The sequence below is a fragment of the Manis pentadactyla genome, chromosome 6 (assembly GCF_030020395.1).
Source record: "Manis pentadactyla isolate mManPen7 chromosome 6, mManPen7.hap1, whole genome shotgun sequence".
Taxonomy (NCBI): Eukaryota; Metazoa; Chordata; class Mammalia; order Pholidota; family Manidae; genus Manis; species Manis pentadactyla.
In genome coordinates this window covers 33,502,876-33,523,310 of record NC_080024.1, presented here as the reverse complement: position 1 = coordinate 33,523,310, position 20,435 = coordinate 33,502,876, and the positions used below count along the sequence as shown (strand labels likewise).

The 20,435-nt window shown below is 36.1% G+C and overlaps 1 protein-coding gene across 16 annotated transcripts in view; it reads right to left on the bottom strand.

Moving 5' to 3' along the window:
• ICA1L (islet cell autoantigen 1 like) overlaps positions 1-20,435 on the bottom strand; it is a 52,348-nt gene that overhangs the window by 11,502 nt on the left and 20,411 nt on the right. For 12 of the 16 annotated variants that reach the window (XM_036928106.2, XM_036928097.2, XM_036928102.2 and 9 more), the window contains 3 exons: positions 12,079-12,153; positions 10,751-11,008; positions 8,847-8,936 (listed from right to left, as the gene is read on the bottom strand). In XM_036928106.2, the coding sequence (XP_036784001.2) occupies positions 8,847-8,936; positions 10,751-11,008; positions 12,079-12,153 (423 nt within the window). Of the gene's footprint in view, positions 1-8,846; positions 8,937-9,598; positions 9,695-10,750; positions 11,009-12,078; positions 12,154-20,435 lie in introns of those variants that run through there. The other 4 variants (XM_036928103.2, XM_036928108.2, XM_036928110.2 and 1 more) reach the window with 3 other exon arrangements.

The following is a 20,435-nucleotide window of genomic DNA, read 5'->3' as shown; positions in this document are numbered from 1 at the left end:
ATTCATTCCTGAGTTCTTGGATGTCTTTCCATACCTCCATTAGAATGTTGATGAGTTTTATTTTGAACTCCCTTTCAGGAAGAGTCACGAGGTCCATATCATTTAAATCTTTATCGGGAGTTGTATTAATAATTTTACTCTGGACAAGGTTCCTTTGGCGTTTCATGTTTGTATATGGCGCCCTCTAGTGTCCAGAAGCTCTATTCTGGAGCTGCTCAGCCCATGAAGCAATGTCAGGGGTCACATGGGAGCAGTTCTGGTGCCTGAGGGGAGGAAAGACCTGTTCCCCGCCTCCTGGCTGCTGTGCCTGTCTCCACTGCCTGAGCCAGTGGGCCGGTCACACAGATATAAGTTTTTGTCCCAGAGCAGCTGGATATGGATCCCTGCTTTCCACAAGCGGCCAGAATCCCAGTCTCCCCAGGAACTCTGGCTGTATTAACTTTCCAACCTGGTAGTCATGTGAGTCTCATGAAAGCACCATGAAATGTAGGTTTGTGCTCCCAGAGCAGATCTCCAGAGCTAGGTATTCAGCAGTCCCAAGCCTTCCACTCCCTCCCTGCTCCGTTTCTCTTCCTCCCACTGGTGAGCTGGGGTGGGGGAAGGGCTCTGGTCCTGCAGAGCCACAGCTCTGGTACGTTACCCTGTTCAGTGAGGTCTGCTCTCTTCTCCAGGTGTGTGCAGTCTGATGCCATCCTCTTTCCTGTTGCTCTCTCAGGATTAGTTGTGCCAACTATATTTTCTAACTGTATCCAGTTTTAGGAGGAAGCCTCTGTCTCTCCTCTCACACCACCATCTTTAATCCCATTCCATGAGTGAATTTTTAAACTGTTAAGAATCTCCCTTTTTTTTTAAAGTCTCAGGCTTAATTTTCCTGTAGCTTTTGCTGAGAGCTTTTCTCCCTCTTCCACCCCACCACACACACACTAGGCCTCAAGGATTATAGGCAAATAGCAGCTTTCCCAATGCCTCTGTGTGTTCTAGGTCATTTCTGAAATTTACTTTAATGTCTATTATAAATGACAACACAAATTTAGTTTTAGCAGATTTTTTTAAAAGGCTAATATAATTATAAATGGTCTGAATTCCTAAGGGATGTCTGCATTCTAAATTGGTGGTGTGAACCTGTGATTTACTTGGAATTGATGGATTCCCCTATTAATATATCTCAAAGAATTTGGAAGAATAAAATTGGATTCCAATAGTCCACAATCATACATAACAACAAGTAAGTGAAAATGAGGGACAAGAGAAAGCTTTCCTGTTTGGTCGAATGCCCACTAATAAGTGTAGAAGGGATGAGAAAATAGAAAACCACCCCTCAGCCAACAACCATAGTAATAAATATTTCATGCAAAAATTACCAATCAATGCAAAATGGGCAAAATGCTGATAGAAACAAGTCATTTACAAAGTTTCAAAATATTTCCCATGTGATATTTATTAATTACAAAAGGAAAAATATAGTAGTAATTTTATAGTGAAGAAACCTGGAAGACACTACCTGAACCTGAACCAAGTGCTCAAACTTAACATTGCAAGAAAAGACACCATGCGCCTCCTGATGCAGTGTATTAAGAAGACACAACGTCATTCCTATGCTGCTAGTCCTGCCAAAATGCATGCCTGAATCTAGTAATGAGAAACCATCAGATAAATCCAACTCAAGGAACATTCTACAAAATAAATGATCTGTACATTACAAAAAAGCAGAGATGATGGAAGACAAACTGAGGAACTGTTCCAGATTGAAAAGAGCCTTGAAAACTGAATGCAGTGGATCCTGGACTGGAGAAAAGATTTCCTCTTTCGTCATGAAAGACATTAATGGGCAACTGGCAAAATCTGAGCCATGTTAATTTCCTGATACTCATCACTAAATCATGATGATGTAAAAGAATGTCCTTGATTTCAGTAAATAGATGCTGAAGTATATAGAAGTAAAGGGGTATTATGTCTGTTACTTAGCTTCCAAGTAACTTCTGAAAAATACACAGGGAAAGAGGGTGTGGGAAAGTTGGGGTTCCTATGGCCAGGATCCTCACTGAACTTAAACCACCTGATGATGTAACTGGCCCATTACTGGGCTGCCACTTCCACACCTGTAGGCAATAAGTATTACTGCGCTATATAGAGAGCTCGGCCCAGTGCTCTGGGTGGAGGCAGACATGCTAGTGCTTGACCAACCCCCGGAGAACAAGCTGGGTAATAAACCCTTTCACCCCAAGAACGTTTTGCTGTCAATTTCATTGGTCACACTGAATCCATAGCGAACTTGCCTGGGGCTGAAACCCATTGGCAAGCAGAGGGAATAAGATAAAAATGGTATCATTTTGGAAATCTCCATGAAGGCTTATGGGAATATTTTGTATTACTTTGGCAAGGCTTTCTGTAGGTCTAAAATTATTTGAGAATTTCAAAGCATGATATCACAAGGGTTCAGAAGTTAGCCTAAAAAGGCTCCCATTGGCCAACATGGGGGCAATTTGAACACCAGAATAATTACTGATTATAAGCCATTGAAAAAATATTAATCCACACTGACAATACATTAATAAATAGGGGAGAAGTGAGGTCTTTTGTTTACAGCAGAGTATTGAGGGCTGGTGGAAGGAGTTAATTGTATGGCGTAACAATTATATATACATAAAGCTATTTAAAATATTAATTGATAGACGAATAGATAAAGAAAATTTCATCTATCCATACAATGGGATATTACTCATCGTTGAAAAGGAAGGAAATCCAGTCACATGCTACAACATGGATGGACCTGGAGGACATAATGCTAAGTGAAATAAGCCAGTCACAAAAAGACAAATACTGTATGATTCCATTTATTTGAGGTACCTAGAGCAGGCAAATTCATAGATAAAGAAGGTATAAATGGTGTTTGCCAGGGCTAGGGGAAGGGGGAATAGAGAAGTTCAATGGGTATAAAGTTTCAGGTTTGCGCGATGGAAAAGTTTTGGAGATCTGTTTCCTAACAATGTGCATATATTTAACATTACTCAACTACACACTTTAAAATGGTTAAGATGGCAAATTTTATATGCTTTCTACCATAATAAAAAAATGTGAGGGAGTGCTAAGGTGGGAAAATCATTTTTCACCCATCATGTTAAAGACTGAATGAGGCAAAAAAGAACATTGGATGCTAAATCTAAATGGAAATTCTGATGAAGAGCAGAACATGTGCATAGTCGCAAAAGTGCCACTGACTGTTCGTAGTTGCAAGGGGATAAAATGAAATAGTAATTATATAGGAGAAAAAACTGGACAACACCTTGATCAAAATGAGCATTACCAATGAGGGAAAAATGGACAGTATAACTTTCAGATGTGAAACCCTGAGAAAGGAATATTGCCCATTTGGTATTCCAATTGAGAATGAATAATATGAATTTAATCACAAGGAGACCTCAGATAAAATTCAAATAAGGAGCATTCTGTTAAAAAAAAAGAGCAGAGGAACTATATTCTATTTAAACGCCCATGTCCAGAAATTAAAGAAAAGCTGTAGAAATAATTCAGATGAGAAGTGGCTAAAGAGACATGGCAATAAAGATGGAGGAATAGGAAGGCAAAGTGGAAACCTCCCACATACATAGCAAGGAAGCAACTACAACATAAAGCAACCTGAAGACTATACAACAGATCATCTACACCTGGTGAAGAAGAGAAGCCCACACAGAGGGGTAAAGTGGCAGAACCTCAGTTGATTGAACCCAATCCCTTCCCCCAGCCCAGCCAAGCCCACAAGTGGGAGGGAGAGGAACAGAGCAGGGAGGGTAAGTGCTCAGGAACTCTGCACACCAGACCCTGGAGATCTGCCCTGGGAATATGAGTCCATAGTACTCTGGGCTTTGGTGATTAACAGGGCTGGACACCAGTGAGAGTTGGAACACTAGGAGGCTGAGACTCCTGTCACCTGTGGAGGATAGGCACATTTCAGTGGTCTTGCTGAGACCCAACACAGAGGCAGCAGTTTGGAAGATTTACCAGCAGTGGGAAGGGTGCCAGAGGGGAGAGGGTTGGACAGAGCTCTGTCTGCAGGAGAAAGGGCAAATGGATGACACTTCCCCAGCCCTCTCTCAGCCCATCTAGTTGGGCACTCACAGACAAAATAAGTTTCAAAATGAAAGTAATGAGACAAGGATATTACATAACGATAAAGAGATCAGTCCAACAAGAGGATAGAACTATTATAAATATCTATGCATCCAACCTAAGAGCACCTGAATATGTAAAACAAACACTAACAGAACTAAAGGGAGAAACAGACTGCAACTCAATTATATTAGGGGACTTTAACCCACCACTTACATTAATAGATGAACTAGAGAGAAAAATAAGGAAATGGAGGTGTTGAACAACACACTAATCAGATGGACTTAACAGATATATACAGAAAATCCATCCAAAAGCAGCAGGATACACATATTTGTCAAGTACATAGAATGTTCTCCAGAATAGATCACATATTAACACACAAAAAGCCCAAATAATTTAAAGGTTGAAACTGTATCAAGCATCTTTTCAGATCACACTGATACAAAATTAGAAATAAATTACATGAAGCAAACAAAATCCTACAAACACATGGAAGCTATAAACAACATGCTTCTAATAATTAACAGATCCATGAACAAATCAAACAGACCAAGCAATGTATGGAAACAAACAAAAATAACAACAGTTCAAAATATCTGGGACACCATAAAAGTGGTTCTAAGAGGGAAGTACATAGCAACACAGGCCTACCTCAAGAAACAAGAACAATCCCAAATCTACACTCACAACTAAAGAAACTAGAAAAAAGAACAAATGAAACCCAAAGTTAGTAGAAGAAACATAGAGAAGAATAAAGCAATAGAAAAAAAAAATTCAATGAAACCAACAGTCGGTTCTGTGAGAACAAAATAAACCCCTAGCCAGACTTATCCAGAAAAAAACACACAAAATTAGAAACAAAAAAGGAGAAATTACAACTAACACCACAGAAATACAAAGAATTATTAGAGAATTCATGAAAAACATGCCTATAAATTGAACAACCTAGAAGAAATGGACAAATTCCTGGAAAAGTACAACCTTCCAAGACTTAACTACCCAGGAAGAAATAGAAAATATGAACAGACAATACCAGCAACAAAACTGAATTGGTAATTAAAAACTACCAACAAACAGAAGTCCAGGATCAGATGGCTTCAGAGGAGATTCTACCGTCCGTTCAGGAAGAGCTAATACCCATCCTTTTTAAAGTATTCCAAAAAGTAGAAGAGGAGGGAATACTGACAAGTTCATTCTATAAGACCAGCTTCATTCTACTACCAAAACCAAAGACACTACAAAAGAAATTATAGACTAATATTCCTGATGAACATAGATGCAGAAATCCTAAACAAAATAGTAGCAGACTGAATTCAAAAATAGATCAAAAGGATCATCCATCATAACCAACTAGGATTTATTACAGGGATGCAAGGACGGCACACTATTCATAAATCAATGTGACACGCAATATTAATAAAAGTAAAGATAAAAACCATATGAACATCTTAATAGATGCTGAAAAAGCATTTGACAAAATTCAACAACCATTCATGATAAAAACTCTCAACAAAATGGGTAAAGAGGGAACGTACCTCAACATAATAAAGAACGATATATGACAAACCCACAGCTAACATACTCAATGGTGAAAAGCTGAAAGTTTTTCCTCTAAGATCAGGAATAAGACAAGGATGCCCACTCTCACCACTTTTATTCATCATCGTACTGGAGATCCTAGCCATGGAAATCAGATGAAACAAAGAGATAAAAGGCATCAAAATTGGTAAGAAAGAAGTTAACCTCACTATTTGCAGATGATATGATACTATACATAGAAAACCCTAAAGACTCCACCAAAAAAACCTATTAGTACTAACCATTGGATTCAACAAAGTTGCAGGATACAATTAATACACAGTAATCTGTTCCATTCCAACATACTAACAAAAACCAGTAGAAAGAGAAATCAGGAAAACAATTCCATTTCAATTGCATCAAAAAGAATAAAATACCTAGGAATAAACCTAACCAAGAAGGTGAAAGACCTGTACTCTGAAAAGTATAAGACACTCATGAAAGAAATTAAAGACAACACAAATAAATGGAAGTCTATCCCATGCTCATGGAAAGGAAGAGTTAATATTGTCAAAATGACCATCCTGCCCAAAGCAATTTACAAATTCAGTATAATCCCTATCAAAATACCAATGGCATTTTTCAATGAGCTACAGCAAATAATCCTAAAATTCATATGGAACCACAAAAGACCCCAAATAGCCAAACCAATCCTGAGAAAGAAGAACAAAGTCAGGGTATTATGCTCCCTGACTTCAGGCTATACTACAAAGTGACAATAATAGAGCAGTATGATACTGGCACAAAACCAGACCCCATAGATCATTGGAACAGAATGCAGAGCCCAGATATAAACCCACAAATATACAGTCAATTAATAAACAATAAAGGAGCCATGAATATACAATGGGGAAAAGACAGCCTTTTCAATAGCTGGTGCTGGCAAAACTGGACAGCTGCAAGCAAGAGAATGAAACTGGATCACTGCCTAACCCCATACACAAAAGTAAACTTTAAATGGATCAAAGACCTGAATGTAAGTCATGAAACCATAAAACTTTTAGTTTTAAGAAAACATTGGCAACAATCTCTTGAATATAGCATGAGCAATTTTTTTCTGGACACATCATCTCGGGCAAGGGAACAAAATAAACAATGAACAAGAGGGACTACATCAACTAAAAAGATCCTGTACAGCAAAGGACACCATCTAAAGACAAAAAGGCAGCCTATAGTATGGGAGAATATATTCATAAATATTTTATCCAATAAAGGGTTAACATCCAAAATATATAAAGAACTCATTGGACTCAACACCAAAATAACAACCTGATTAAAAACTGGGCAGAGGACCTGAACAGACATTTTTCTAAAGAAGAAATCCAGATGGCCAACAGGTTCATGAAAAGACGCTCCACATCACTAATCATCAGGGAAATGCAAATCAAAACCACAATGAGATACCATCTCACACCAATTAGAATGGCCACTTTTCGAGTGACAAGAAATAACAAGTGCTGGCAAGGATGTGGAGAAAAGGGAACCTTCCTACGCTGTTGGTGGGAATGTGAATTAGTGCAGCTACTGTGGAAAGCAGTATGGAAATGCCTCAAAAAACTAAAAATTGAAATAACACTTGATCCAGTAATCCCATCTCTAGGAATTTACCTGAAGAAAACAAAATTCCTGATTTGAAAAGATATATACACCCCTACTTTCATTGCTGCGTTATTTACAAATAGCCTAGCCAAGATATGGAAGCGACTTAAGTATCCATCAATAGATGAATGGATAAAGAAGAGGTGGTGTGGTGTATATATATATATATATATATATATATATATATATATATATATACACACACTCACAATGGAATGAAGAAATCCTGCCATTTGCAACAACACAGATGGCCCTAGAGGTTATTATACTCAGTGAAATAAACCAGGCAGAGAAAAACAAATACCGTGTATTACTTACTTGTGGAATCTAAACAAAGCAAAACAGAAGAAAATAGGAGTAGACTCAAAGAGACACTGAGAAGTCATTAGTGGTTACCATTGGGGAGTGTTTAAGATGGGTGGGTAGAGAGGGGCAGGGGTATAAAGGGGCACAAAAATTCTCAATCATAATATATAAGCTGGTCATGGTAGTATAGCATGGAGAATATAGCCAGTGATTCTGTACCATCATTCTGTATTTACAGAGACTAACTGCACTATTTGGAGTAAGGATTTTACAGTGTGGGTAATAGGTGAACCACTGATTTTAATACTTGAAACTAATATAAGTTTGTATATAAACCATACTTAAGTAAAGAAAAAAATAAATAACAAGACATGACCCTAGACTTGCTGTACCAGAGCAGGAAAGTGCTACAAAGAACATTAGTGAATCAGCTCACAAAATTGGAATAGAAGTACATGGTAAATTATAGAAAGATATTAATATTAAATTTCCAGAAGTTTGTAACCATACTGCTGTGGTTATGCAAGAGAATATACCTGTTCTTAAGAAACACAGATTGAATTGAAGCATTTATGGGGAAAGGGTCATGATGTATGTAACCATCAAGTGGTTCAGAATAAAATCACATACACAGAGAGACAGAAACAGAGAGAGAGAGGTCTGCATAAAGCAAATGGGGTAAACTTTTAACAATAGGTGAATCTCTGGATAAAGGGTGTTTTTTGTGCTGTTTTCATTTTTGCACCTTTGAAATTTTCCAATTAAGGTGTTTTTAAAAAATCAACATCATTGACTAATATAAATGTGTATCTAAACTCCTGCAGTGTCTATTTTCCATGTATACCTTACATGGTAATTACAACAGGGACCAGCTCTACAGGCATCAATATGGTAAAAACTCAATTAATGTTAGCAATTACAATGTATCAGCCCTAGGTTAAGTGCCTGAATGCTGTCTTTGTCCGTAGGCATTCTGTAATCAAAGAGCATCTTTTATCCTTAATGGTTTTACCCATTATCAACAAACTTTAACAAATAAAAGATTAAAGAATTCAGTATACTATGACAACTTCACAGTTTATATCCAGTCTTTTCCACAGTGAGGGATAACCAGGTATAGCTTTCATTTTAATTCATAAATAACAATATTTTTCTGGATAACATGAGGTAAAGATTATAAAGTGATCCTTTTCTAACTTTATCTGAATTCAATTGATTGTTAATATGATGATAAAGACTATAAAGTAACTTACATTTTGTTAGTTTTTTTGGACTCTCTAAAGGCACTGGCTGGTTGTCAATGTATGAAAATGGAAGTTCTAATCCCCCTTGGGAGGCCCAGCCTGGAAGAAGGGAAGTAATGAATTATCTATTGTTAATCAAAAAAGGAAGTAGCATCAGAAAAACAAGAAAAGGTAAAAATACCTAATAAGTTCTCCAATCTTAGTACCAGGGTAAGATTCTACAGTATGAGGTATAAAAGATAAATTAAAATTTATCTGTTATTTTATATTTTTATTCAAATCGTCTAAATTTTGTCCCAGCTACAGTTCGACCTCCTTACATTTTTCAAAGTGGTTTTGAAACAAATATACAAGTTTTTTTCTTTTTAAACAATTGCAAATGGATAAGGTATTGAAAGAGATGTTCTAAGGAGTTGGGAAGAAAGGAAATAGACCTGACAGTTACAATCTTGAAATCTATAAATAACTTTATACCCTTGGATTTGGTAATCCCATTCCTAGAAATTTATCTTAAGGAAGTAATTTAACTGAGGGAAACAGTGCATGCATGATTATATTTATTGCAGCATTACTTATAAAAGTGAAAAAAAGACAGGAAGGAAGGAATTAAGCAGATATGGTAGATATGTGTGACAAAATAGTATGGGGTCATTAAAAAGTATCATGAATACTATTAGTAACACAGAGAAGTGGTAATTTGAAAAATTACTTATGCTATAATTAAAACAGCACTAGAAGGGAACTTAGATTATCCTGCGTACTTCCTTGTATAGAGGAGAACATTTAAGGCCCACGTTCTTACTTGTTGTTCCTAGAACATAAATCTTTTAACTGTCAGGGCAGCTCACTTTCCTGGTCTACATTACAGGAGAAGAAGGAGACATAAAGAGAAGTGAAGTAGAAAGAGTCCTGTATTAGGAGCCAGGAGACCAGATTTTGGTCACCTCTTAACTGTTTAAACTATCTGATGACCTTGAGCAAGACACTCGGAGTATCAACTGCCTTAGCTGTTATCATGGGACTATCCTGTCAGCCTGCAAGCAGGGATCAGCTGTTCTGAGTGGTGGAAAAATATTGTTGATATAATGTATTGCTGGAAAATAAGAGAAGAATCCAGTGCTACTAGAGATGTGGCAAAGAACAGTAGGAGTTCATAGTGGAGAATGAATCAGTTTGTAAATCTTTATTAGGCTATTGATATGCCACATAGGAATAATTTTCTAAAATATTACTATAGCAAGAAATCTGAAATATTTAGAGAGTGCCTCTTTCTCAAATAATACTTTTATTTAGACTATTTAACAAATTCTTAACTGTGGTTTTTTAACTGATATTTATGGAGCTCATTTTATGCTGCTGTCATAGAAAGCACAAAGATAAATCACCTCACAGACATGCCCCTGAGGTACTTGCAGACTGGATAAAGTATGATGGTCCTGCATGTAAAGTATGAATGTAAGTTTTTAACACAAAGTATAATACAGTGGGACACTGTTAGATGTTGTGAAGCTTCTTCTCAGGGGTTAAAATCTATTAGGGAATGAAAGGCAGGGATGTATGGGAAGATAAATTATGATTAAAGGCCTGAAATAGATACATCACTGTGGAGGCCAGAGGTAGGAGAGGCCACATCCACCTGGCAGCACTGAGGAAGGCTCCAAGGGTTGGCCACCATGAAGAGAACACTGGATTGGGAATCTAGCACTCAGGCTGAAGCCCTACCTTCCTTACTGATTCTAAGTTAAAGGAGCAATACAGACTCCAGTGGTGATAATATTTATTTTTCCAGTTTATCTAGTAGTACTGAAGTTAAAAATCAGTCTCCTTATTGATTTTAGTATCTACAGGCACATAGTTTTGCTTCACAAAGATAAAATAAGTCATTGGTGTCCAAATGTTTCATAGACACTTACTGTTGAAAGCTCTGTCAGCATGGAGGCCAAGGTCAAAGAGCTGTGAAGGAAGGAATCGTGAGGCATGACCAAGAGGCTCAGACACCACAGAAGGCTTCTGGGACATGAGACTGGCGCTGGGGCTCCCCAAGGCATGTTGGCATTCTTGGGCAAATTCACTAGTACTTGAAGAACCAGGACTTAGGAGGTTGTTGAGAAATGAGAATTCCCTCTCAAAATCATCTTCCAATGAATGTACCAGGAAATCTTTTGCAACTCCTGAAAACAAAAACAGAATTGGCTTTTTCCTTTTTGAGGGAATGAGAATAGGATATATGACAAATCAAACTGTTTGCATTGTTCTCGCATTTTATTAATATAATTTTTAATGAACAGTTAAACTGATTAGAAGCTTATGTAAAGACCTCTTCATCATCAAGCTGCCAGTTTTCACATTTAATGTGACAATAAAAGGATCAATGGAGCTTCTTTTTTTATGGAGCTAGACAAATGATGTAAAGCTCATACTGAAAACATGCAAGAGTAGCTAAGAAAATAATGAAAGGAAGAGGAGAATACTAGCCCCATCAGGTATAAAAATACCTAAGAAAGTTATAATTAAAACTATGTGGCACTGGAGCATGCATGCATTGATGAATACAAAGAAGTCCAGAAATACATACAGAAATTTAGTATATGACTAGAAGTTATCTCAAATTACTGTAGCAAAAATAGCATTTAAAATATGATATAAAGGATAGCCATTTGCAGTAAGAACATTTAATTCATTGTTAACTACATATATATATATATGAATAAACTCCAAATGAATTGGAGATGTACATGTAAAAAATAAAACTACACAAATACTGGGAGAAAGCATAAATGAATTTCTCTAACCTGAGTTTTACATATGACAAAAACCCAGATCCAATATAAGGAGATTAATAAATTTGACTACATAAAGTTTTTTTTTAAATTGACATGGCAAGACACATGTGAAATTTCAAAAGAAAAATGACAAACCGGGAGAAAATGTTTGCAACATAATTGCTTGGGGAAGATTTTCAAAGTAGTATGTACTAAATGCATACCCTCCTAGATAGTGAAGGTACATGAGAAAGGAAGGTAAACACAGTCTCCCTGTCCTTAGTTACACAGATACATTCTGACAGGGCAGAAATATAAAAAACAAAGAATTATTTCATTTCCATTGTGATGTGCTACACAGTAGAAGTACAGGGTTGTATCCCTGTGAGGAGACCTATGCAGATTTTGATATTAATAAATGATAAAAACTAAAGAAATTTAAATAATAAACTATTCATGTCGATAAATTATAATCTTACCATTTTCAGAGTTAGAAAACTGATGTGCTTCAAATTCTCTTCCTTGAAAATCTTTTTCCTTGTGATCTTCAGCTGCTGAAATAAAAGCACATGAAAGGTAAGTTGATCAAGAAGAAATTCAGCATGCTTATTTACTGTAATATTTTATAACAGTTCAGCCAAAGTGCTCAGTTGACCAAATCAGATTGTAATACATATAAAAGGGAAATGTAAATATTTAAAGAGCCATATAATTACATCTATATACAGATGTTCCCCAACCTACAGTGGTTTCAATTTACTAATTTTCAACTTCTCAGTGGTATAAAAGCAATACCAATTCAGTAGAAACTGTACTTTGCAACTTGGATTTTGATCTTCTGCCAGGCCAGCAATATGCAGTGCAATACTCTCATGATGCTGGGTGGTGACAGTGAGCCACAGCTCCCTGTCAGCCACATTGTCATGAGGGTAAACAACTGATACAGGTACCACCATTCTGTCCCCATACAACTGCTTGTTTTTGACTTTCAGTAAAGTATTCAATAAATTGAGATTCAGTAAAATGAGATTCAACAGTTTATTATAAAATAGGCTTTGTGTTCAATGGAATTGCCCAATTGTGGGTTAATGTAAGTGTTCTGAGCATGTTTAAGGTGGGTTTGGCTGATCTATGATGTTTAATTCAGTAAGTACTAAATGTAGTTTCAACTTAACAGCATTTTCAACTTATAATGGGTTTATCGGGACATAACCCCATCATAAGTCAAGGAAGAGATGTAATATATATAATTGTTTGTACATATATATAAACAAATAACTTTATAATACCCATAGGTGTTCAGGTCCTTTGTTATATCTATGTCACCTTGGAAGTTAAAGATTTTCACATTCTATGTAAATCAGTTCAGCCACTATGGTAAACAGTATGGAGGTTCCTTGAAAAATTAAAAACAGAAATACCATATGACCCAGCAATGTGTCTTCTGGCTATTCATCCAAAAAACCCCAAAACCCACTAACTCAAAAAGGTATATGCACCCCCATGTTCACTGCAGCATTATTTACAATAGCCAAGATACAGAAGCAACCATCAATAGCTGAATGGAAAAGATGTGGTTTATATATATATTACACATACACACTAGAATATTATTCAGCCATAAAAGAGAATGAAATGTTGCCATTTGGGACAACATGAATGGATCTTGAGGGCATTATGCTAATGAAGTAACTCAGAGAAAAAGGCAAATACCATATGATCTCACTTATATGTGGATTCTAAAAAACAAACACTGAGCTCATAGACATAGAGAACAGATTTGGTAGTTGTCACGGGGGCGCAGCAGTGGACAAACTGGCAAGGGTGGTCAAGAGGACAAACATCCAGTTATAAAATAAATAATTCATGGGGATGTAATGTACAGCATGGTGACTACAGTTAGTAATACTGTATTATATATTTGAAAGTTGCTAAGAAAGTAGATCTTAAAAGTTCTTATCACAAAAAATATTTTTGTAACTATGTCAGACGTTAACTAGTCTTATTGTGTTATTTCGCAATATATACAAATATCAAATCATAATGTTGTACACCTGAAACTAATATAATGTTATGTCAATTTTACCTAAATTCTTAAAAAAGTTTCCAAATTCCAAACCCTATTCCTTCCCTAGTGGCCCTGTTCTCATTTTGTATTCTCTGAAAGGGCATTTTATATTTTGTTCTGCCTGATCTCCATGTTTACAACACAACAAATGTCCATTTTATATTGAATGAATGAATAAATGATTGGATATGGTCTACTTTTAATTCAAAAGTTGCTTTATTCTTTTAAGAGCAGTGCATAGCTTTAAGCAGCATTTTTGCATTTCTCACAATAGAGTGACAGTAGTGATTTCACCTGAAGGGAAAGATCAAACACAAGTGCTAAACAACAGCATACTGTCTTTTCTTTTTAATGTTTTTAACATTTAAAAAAAATCAAACACACAAACCAAAACCCCCATAGGCAAAAATTATTTTTCAAAAAAAGTCGTTTCCAAGTTTTGGGCCTATATTGATATAAATTATGCTGTATTACTACAAGGGGAGCCAGTTTCTTAGAGTCAGTATCCCATATAATTTCCCACCTCATTTGCAGCCCAGTGTACATAAAAACCAAAAAAAAAAAAAAATCAAGTTTTTGACATCTTCAACTATTATCAGTCATTAAAAAAAAAACAAACGAGAATTTCTCCTACCTACAAAAATGGACAGTGTTGCTGTATGCAGAGCTTAAAAGATATATAACACATCTTAGTACAAGGAAGTAATATCTCTACTACATTCTTATTAAAGAATGCTCAGTTTAGTATACTTCAAAAGAAAGTAGAAAAGGTTAAATTAACCAAAGTAATAAAAAACAAATTAAAAGAGGTGTAAGGAATTCAGGGTTTTTAGTTTTAAGATAAGGAAGCTAAAGGATGAATGAACTTATGAGTTCAAATTCAGTTACTATAAAGATAGTGAAAAAGTATGCAAGATAAAAAAGAAAAAGTGAACTTTATCATTAAAGATTTCAGCTGTACATTGAAAAAATTAGAGGGAAAAATCTGGGAATGGGGAAGAGATTCTGGAGGTGGCTAGAGATGGAAGTAAGGAGGAGAATCAGGGTTAGAGGGCAGGGAAGGAATGGGGAAAAACAGTCACACCCACATAAAATTTTGGTAAGCTACAGAAAGAGAGTTTGGAGAATGGAGAAACATGTTAGAGGATATTTAAGTTAAGAGTCGCTATATAAGATGCAGGGTAACAGATTCAAGATGGTGGCATGAGAGGTGAAACAGAGAACTCCCAAAACCACATATAATACAAAAATATAGTTAATACAACTAATCCTGAAAGAATAACAGGAAAGAAGGCTGCACCAGACTGCATACACCTGGAGAACAGAGCAGACCACACGCAACAGGGTAACGTACCAAAGCCTTGATCCAAGCCCTTCCCCAACCCTAGCTGACCAGCAGGAGGAAGAGAAACAGAGCTGGGAGAGGATGGAAGCCTAGGACTGCTGAACACCCATCCCTGGAGATCTGCTTTGCAAGCACAAACCTATACTGCATGGTGCTCTGGAGATCAGTGGGGTTGGAAAACTAAGACAGGCAGAATACTTGAGAGACTGAGATTCCAGCCATTTGTCTGAATATAAACATGAGCAACTTTTTCCTTAATGCACCTCCTCAGGCAAGGGCAACAAAACAAAAAATGAACAAATGGGACTACATCATGCTAAAAAACTTCTGTACAGCAAAGGATACCATCAGCAGAACAAAAAGGCATCCTACAGTATGGAAGAATATATTTGTAAATGACATATCCAACAAGGGGTTAACATCCAAAATATATAAAGAACCCACATGCCTCAACCCAAAAAACAAACAATCTGATTAAAAATGGGTGGAAGACCTGAACAGGCACTTTCCAAAGAAGAAATTCAGATGGCCAACACATACATGAAAAGATGCTCCACATTGCTAATTATCAGTGAAATGCCAATTAAAACCACAATGAGATATCACCTCACACCAGTGAGGATGTCCAATATCCAAAAGACAAGCAACAACAAATGCTGGCAAGGATGAGGAGAAAGGGGATCCCTCCTGTACTGTTGGTGGGAATGTAAGCTAGTTCAACCCTTATGGAAAGCAATATGGAGGTTCCTCAGAAAACTCAAAATAGAAATACCATTTGACCCAGGAATTCCACTCATAGGAATTTACCCTCAGAACGCAGGAGCCCAGTTTCAGAAAGAGATATGTACTTCTATGTTTATCGCAGCACTATTTACAATAGCCAAGAAATGGAAGCAACCTAAGTGTCCATCAGTAGATGAATGGATAAAGAAGATGTGATACGTACATATACACAATGGAATGTTATTCAGCCATAAGAAGAAAACAAATCCTACCATTTGCAACAACATGGATGGATCTAGAGGGTATTATACTCAGTGAAATGAGTCAGGTGGAAAAAGACAAGTACCAAATGATTTCACTCACCTGTGGAGTATAAGAACAAAGCAAAACTGAAGGAACAAAACAGCAGCAGAATCACAGAACCCAAGAATGGACTAACAGTTACCAAAGGGAAAGGGACTGGGGAGGATGGTTGGGAAGGGAGGGAGAAGGGGAATAAGGGGCATTATGATTAGCACACATAATGTACGGCGGGCACGGGGAAGGCAGTATAGCACAGAGAAGACAAGTAGTGACTGTATAGGATCTTACTAAGCTGATAGACAATGAGTGTAATGGGGTATGTGGTGGGGACTTGATAATGGGGGGAATCTAGTAACCACAGTGTTGCTCATGTAATTGTATATTAATGATATCAAAATTTAAAAATAAAAACAAAAATAAATAAATAAATAAAAGTAAGGAATGTGGGGAAAAAAAAGATGCAGGGTAACCTCTCTCCTCTCTCTTTCCCAGAATTTTTTAATGATGATCTTCTTTACTCCACAGTGCTTTTGGTATGTATTCATGTGGGGTTTGGTTTTATTTTGATACTACAGATGTGTGTGAAATTGGGATCAATACAGGCATATGAGAGAGAAAGGGCTAGCTCAAAATGTATAGTTTTATTCCATTAGATGAAATACCACCTGACTAAATATGTCAGAGAAGAAATGCTTGAAGGCATTTCAAATTACTTTCTCCAGGTAGTTCTAAAAGTAATTAACTCAGTTAAAGAAAAATCCCAGTTTTCCCTGCGACAAGTAGTGATGGTGTTAGCTTGGTGTTAGGGACACTTAATATTTTCAAAATGTTTTTATTGATATGACCAATGACAAATACTACCTAGAAATAGTAGACTTGATATTCAGAAGCACTCTCCCTTACAAAAAAAGATATTTGCTAATAGTATAAAATATACTTTTAATGAATTGCTGGCCTTGTTAGAAACCAACAGTGTAAGCTGAAACAAGAACTAGGAGAGATGATCAACATGCAAAGTGTAAAATCAGATGCCCTGTGGGCAAATACCCATATCCACCTCCAGAGACTAAGCCTTCGGCAAACACACAGAAACTAAGCTGAACCCAGGATTCCTACATCAAGCTAAAAGCAGTGGAAGAAAATTAAAATAGTCACATGACTAGTAGCATTTCCTAGCTCTGGGAAAAAAAAACAATGTGAATTTTCACTAGAGAAAAATCTAAGCCTCCAAGATTCCCCGGAGTTTAAGAGCAAATAAATATTAGCTCATATCAGATATCTCAATACAAACAAGCCAATAAGCCGTCACAACTGAGAAAACGTACAAATAATGCATAAAGACACCCCCAACCAAGGATATCTAAAAATGCCAGCCAACCTAAAATTGTTTATTGAGCCAAACTGTCTTTCAAAAATGAGTAGTAGTATTTCCACACAAATGTAAGCCAAGTTTATCACCTTGGCATCTTCAGTAACTTCTAAACAAAAACTGTAGTTAAGGGGAAAGGAAAATGAGATCACAATGAAACATAGGAAGAAATAGTAACAAAGGAAAAAATCTGGTAAGTATAAATAACATTTAAAAAAAATAATGTTTTAATGTGTGAGAGATTTAGAAAGAGACAAATAAAATGTTAGATAATAATAGTGAGTTGGGATGGGAGTAATTACCATTAGCTTTCTAAGATCTTTGTAATGTTTGGGGTTACTGAGATACTCATAAGCCTTACACTTTACTGAGTATGCATGATAAAATTCAAGGGAAACCATAAAAAGAAAGAAAGAAAATGTGTAACTTCCAAACCAAAGAAGGGGAAAAGAAAGAACTAAGAAATCTTAAACACAAATGAAAAAAACTGAATCCAAAATAAGGCATTACAGGAGGCATAAGAATAAGGACAGTAGGATAAAACAAACAGAAAACAAAGTACACATGCAAATATAAATCATGACAATAAATATAAATGGACTAAAAGAATGACTAATTGCTACATTGGGCTCTCTGTTTTAATCAAGTTAAATCTTACTTACAAAATACATGCCTAAGATATAAGGACATAGGAGGGTTAAAAGTAAAAGGGTAGAAAAACGTGGACCAAGTAAATATTAACAAAAAGAAAACTAGTTAAGCTAAGCTAATATTGTACAAAGGAGCTATTAAGAAGTATTACTGAGGACAGAAAGGGTCACTATATAATGATAAAAGATTAATTCAACCAAAAAAACAGAAAAATTCTAAGCTTATATACACCCATTACTCCAAAATCCTCAATATATAAAAAGTGAAAAACTGCAGGAAGGAGTTTAAAAATCCAGTAGTGGAGATTTCAAAACATGTATCTTAATTATTGTCACATCAATTAAATAAAAAATTAGTAAAGATATAAAGAGTTGCACAAATAACATGCTTGATTTAATAGACATATATAGGCTCCTGCATTCAACAGTTAAGAGAATATGCATTCTTCTAGAACACATGGAACATTATAAAAATTGGCTACATGTTACTTCATAAAGAGTGTGTTCCCAAAATTCAAAACCCAGTATCACAGGAACACATTTTCTGACCATAATGCAATTAAACTAAAAATCAATGACAAAAAGGTTAATTTTACCATCTTGACTTCCAATTTTGGAAACACTATTTAAAATCACCAATGGTCATGAGTCATGGAAGATAAAATGAAAAGGTTAAAAGAACTGAAACTGAATGATAATAAAAAATATATATATGAAAATTTGTGGATATCCATACAGTAGATTCAACAGAAAAAGGAACTACTAACAGAAGTTATGTCATGGATGAACCACAAAAGAATTTATGAAGTGGAGGAAGTCAGACACAGGAAGACTTCATGTTGTGTGATTCTAGTTACATGAAATGTCCAGAAAAAGTAAATTTATATAGAGAGAAAGTAGATTAGTAGTTGGCTAGGAGTGGGAATGAGAATTACTGCAAATGGGTTTGAGGGATCTTAGTGGGGAAAATGTTCCAAAACTGATTTACAGAGATGGTTACAAGACTCAATAGTGAGTAAAACTCATTTATTTGTACATTTGAAAAGAGTTTTATGATACATAAAATAAACATCAATAAAGCTTTTTAGAAAAACTTGTAGTTTACAGAAAAATGGAAATTTTGAGGGAAATTTTAGCCTTAAAGAACAGAAAAAAAAATAGAGGAAGAAAATAATAAAGATAAGAAAATTAATAAAACAGACACAAAGATTCAATAAATAGGATTAACAAAGCCAAAAGTTGATTTGTTGAAAGAATAAATAAACCTTTAGGAAGTTAATCAAGGAAAAAAGGCAATAGAATTAATTTGTGGAATTAAAAAGGAGATGTACCTACTGATATAGCAGGTATTAAAAGATAATACTATAAATGGATGGTGAAACTATAACAATATATATTATATCTCATTTGTGACTTAAGAAAATGTTCTCTATTTGGTATAGAACCTTGTAGCACAAATAGATAACCTTTTGAATGTATATTTCAAGTTATGTTAGATACTCAAGTCCACTGATATGGCTTTTTAAATTATTTTTTAATCACTATATGTATTTATGTGCACACTTAAAAATACTTCTTACATTTATTGGACACCTTCTACGTGCTGTGTAGTTTATAAATATTACCCCTAGCCCTAATGTCCCTGTAAAGTAGGAGTACATTACTCATATTTCAGATGAGAAAAGTGAGAGGCATGAAAGACTTGCTTAAAAAAGCCAGCATTCAAACCTAGATTTTAATGGCTACAAAGCTACAGTGATTCAAATATATATCAACTGTATATATAATGTATCATTATAAACAAATAACATTTAAATATGAGGAAAAATTCGACAGTCATATAACCCTGTGAAATGGAAGTCTACATTAAAAGCACTTATAGGAGACCATCATTCCCTAAAGAAGATAACTGGATCCTCTTAGGTACTGCTAAAAAGCTAACTTGCTGCTGAGCATAGCCTCCAGTCTTGCCTGACCAGGAAGCCTGGGAAGAAAGGGGCCCCACTCAACTATGAAGCATAACCTCTGGGCTGCCTGACTAGAAAGCCCTAACAGTGACCCCAGGGAGCCTCAGAGCTCAGCTTATAGTACTACTCATAGCATACCCCAACCTATAGCTAAACCTGGCAGTAGAGCCCAACCTGTGGCCATGCTCAGTTGCTGAGCACAAACTGCAGTCTCACTGAGGAAGGAAGACCAACCAGTGGCCCCACCTGACCAAGAAGCATAGCCGCAAGTCCCGCCCACCAAGTGGGGGACAACACTCAGCCAGGAAGTTTGGCCAGTGACCTCATCTAACAGCACAGCCACTATCCTGCCCAACAGTGAAACCTACCTGGTGGTCCCAACTGATCGCAAAGCACAGGCTGAGATCACAT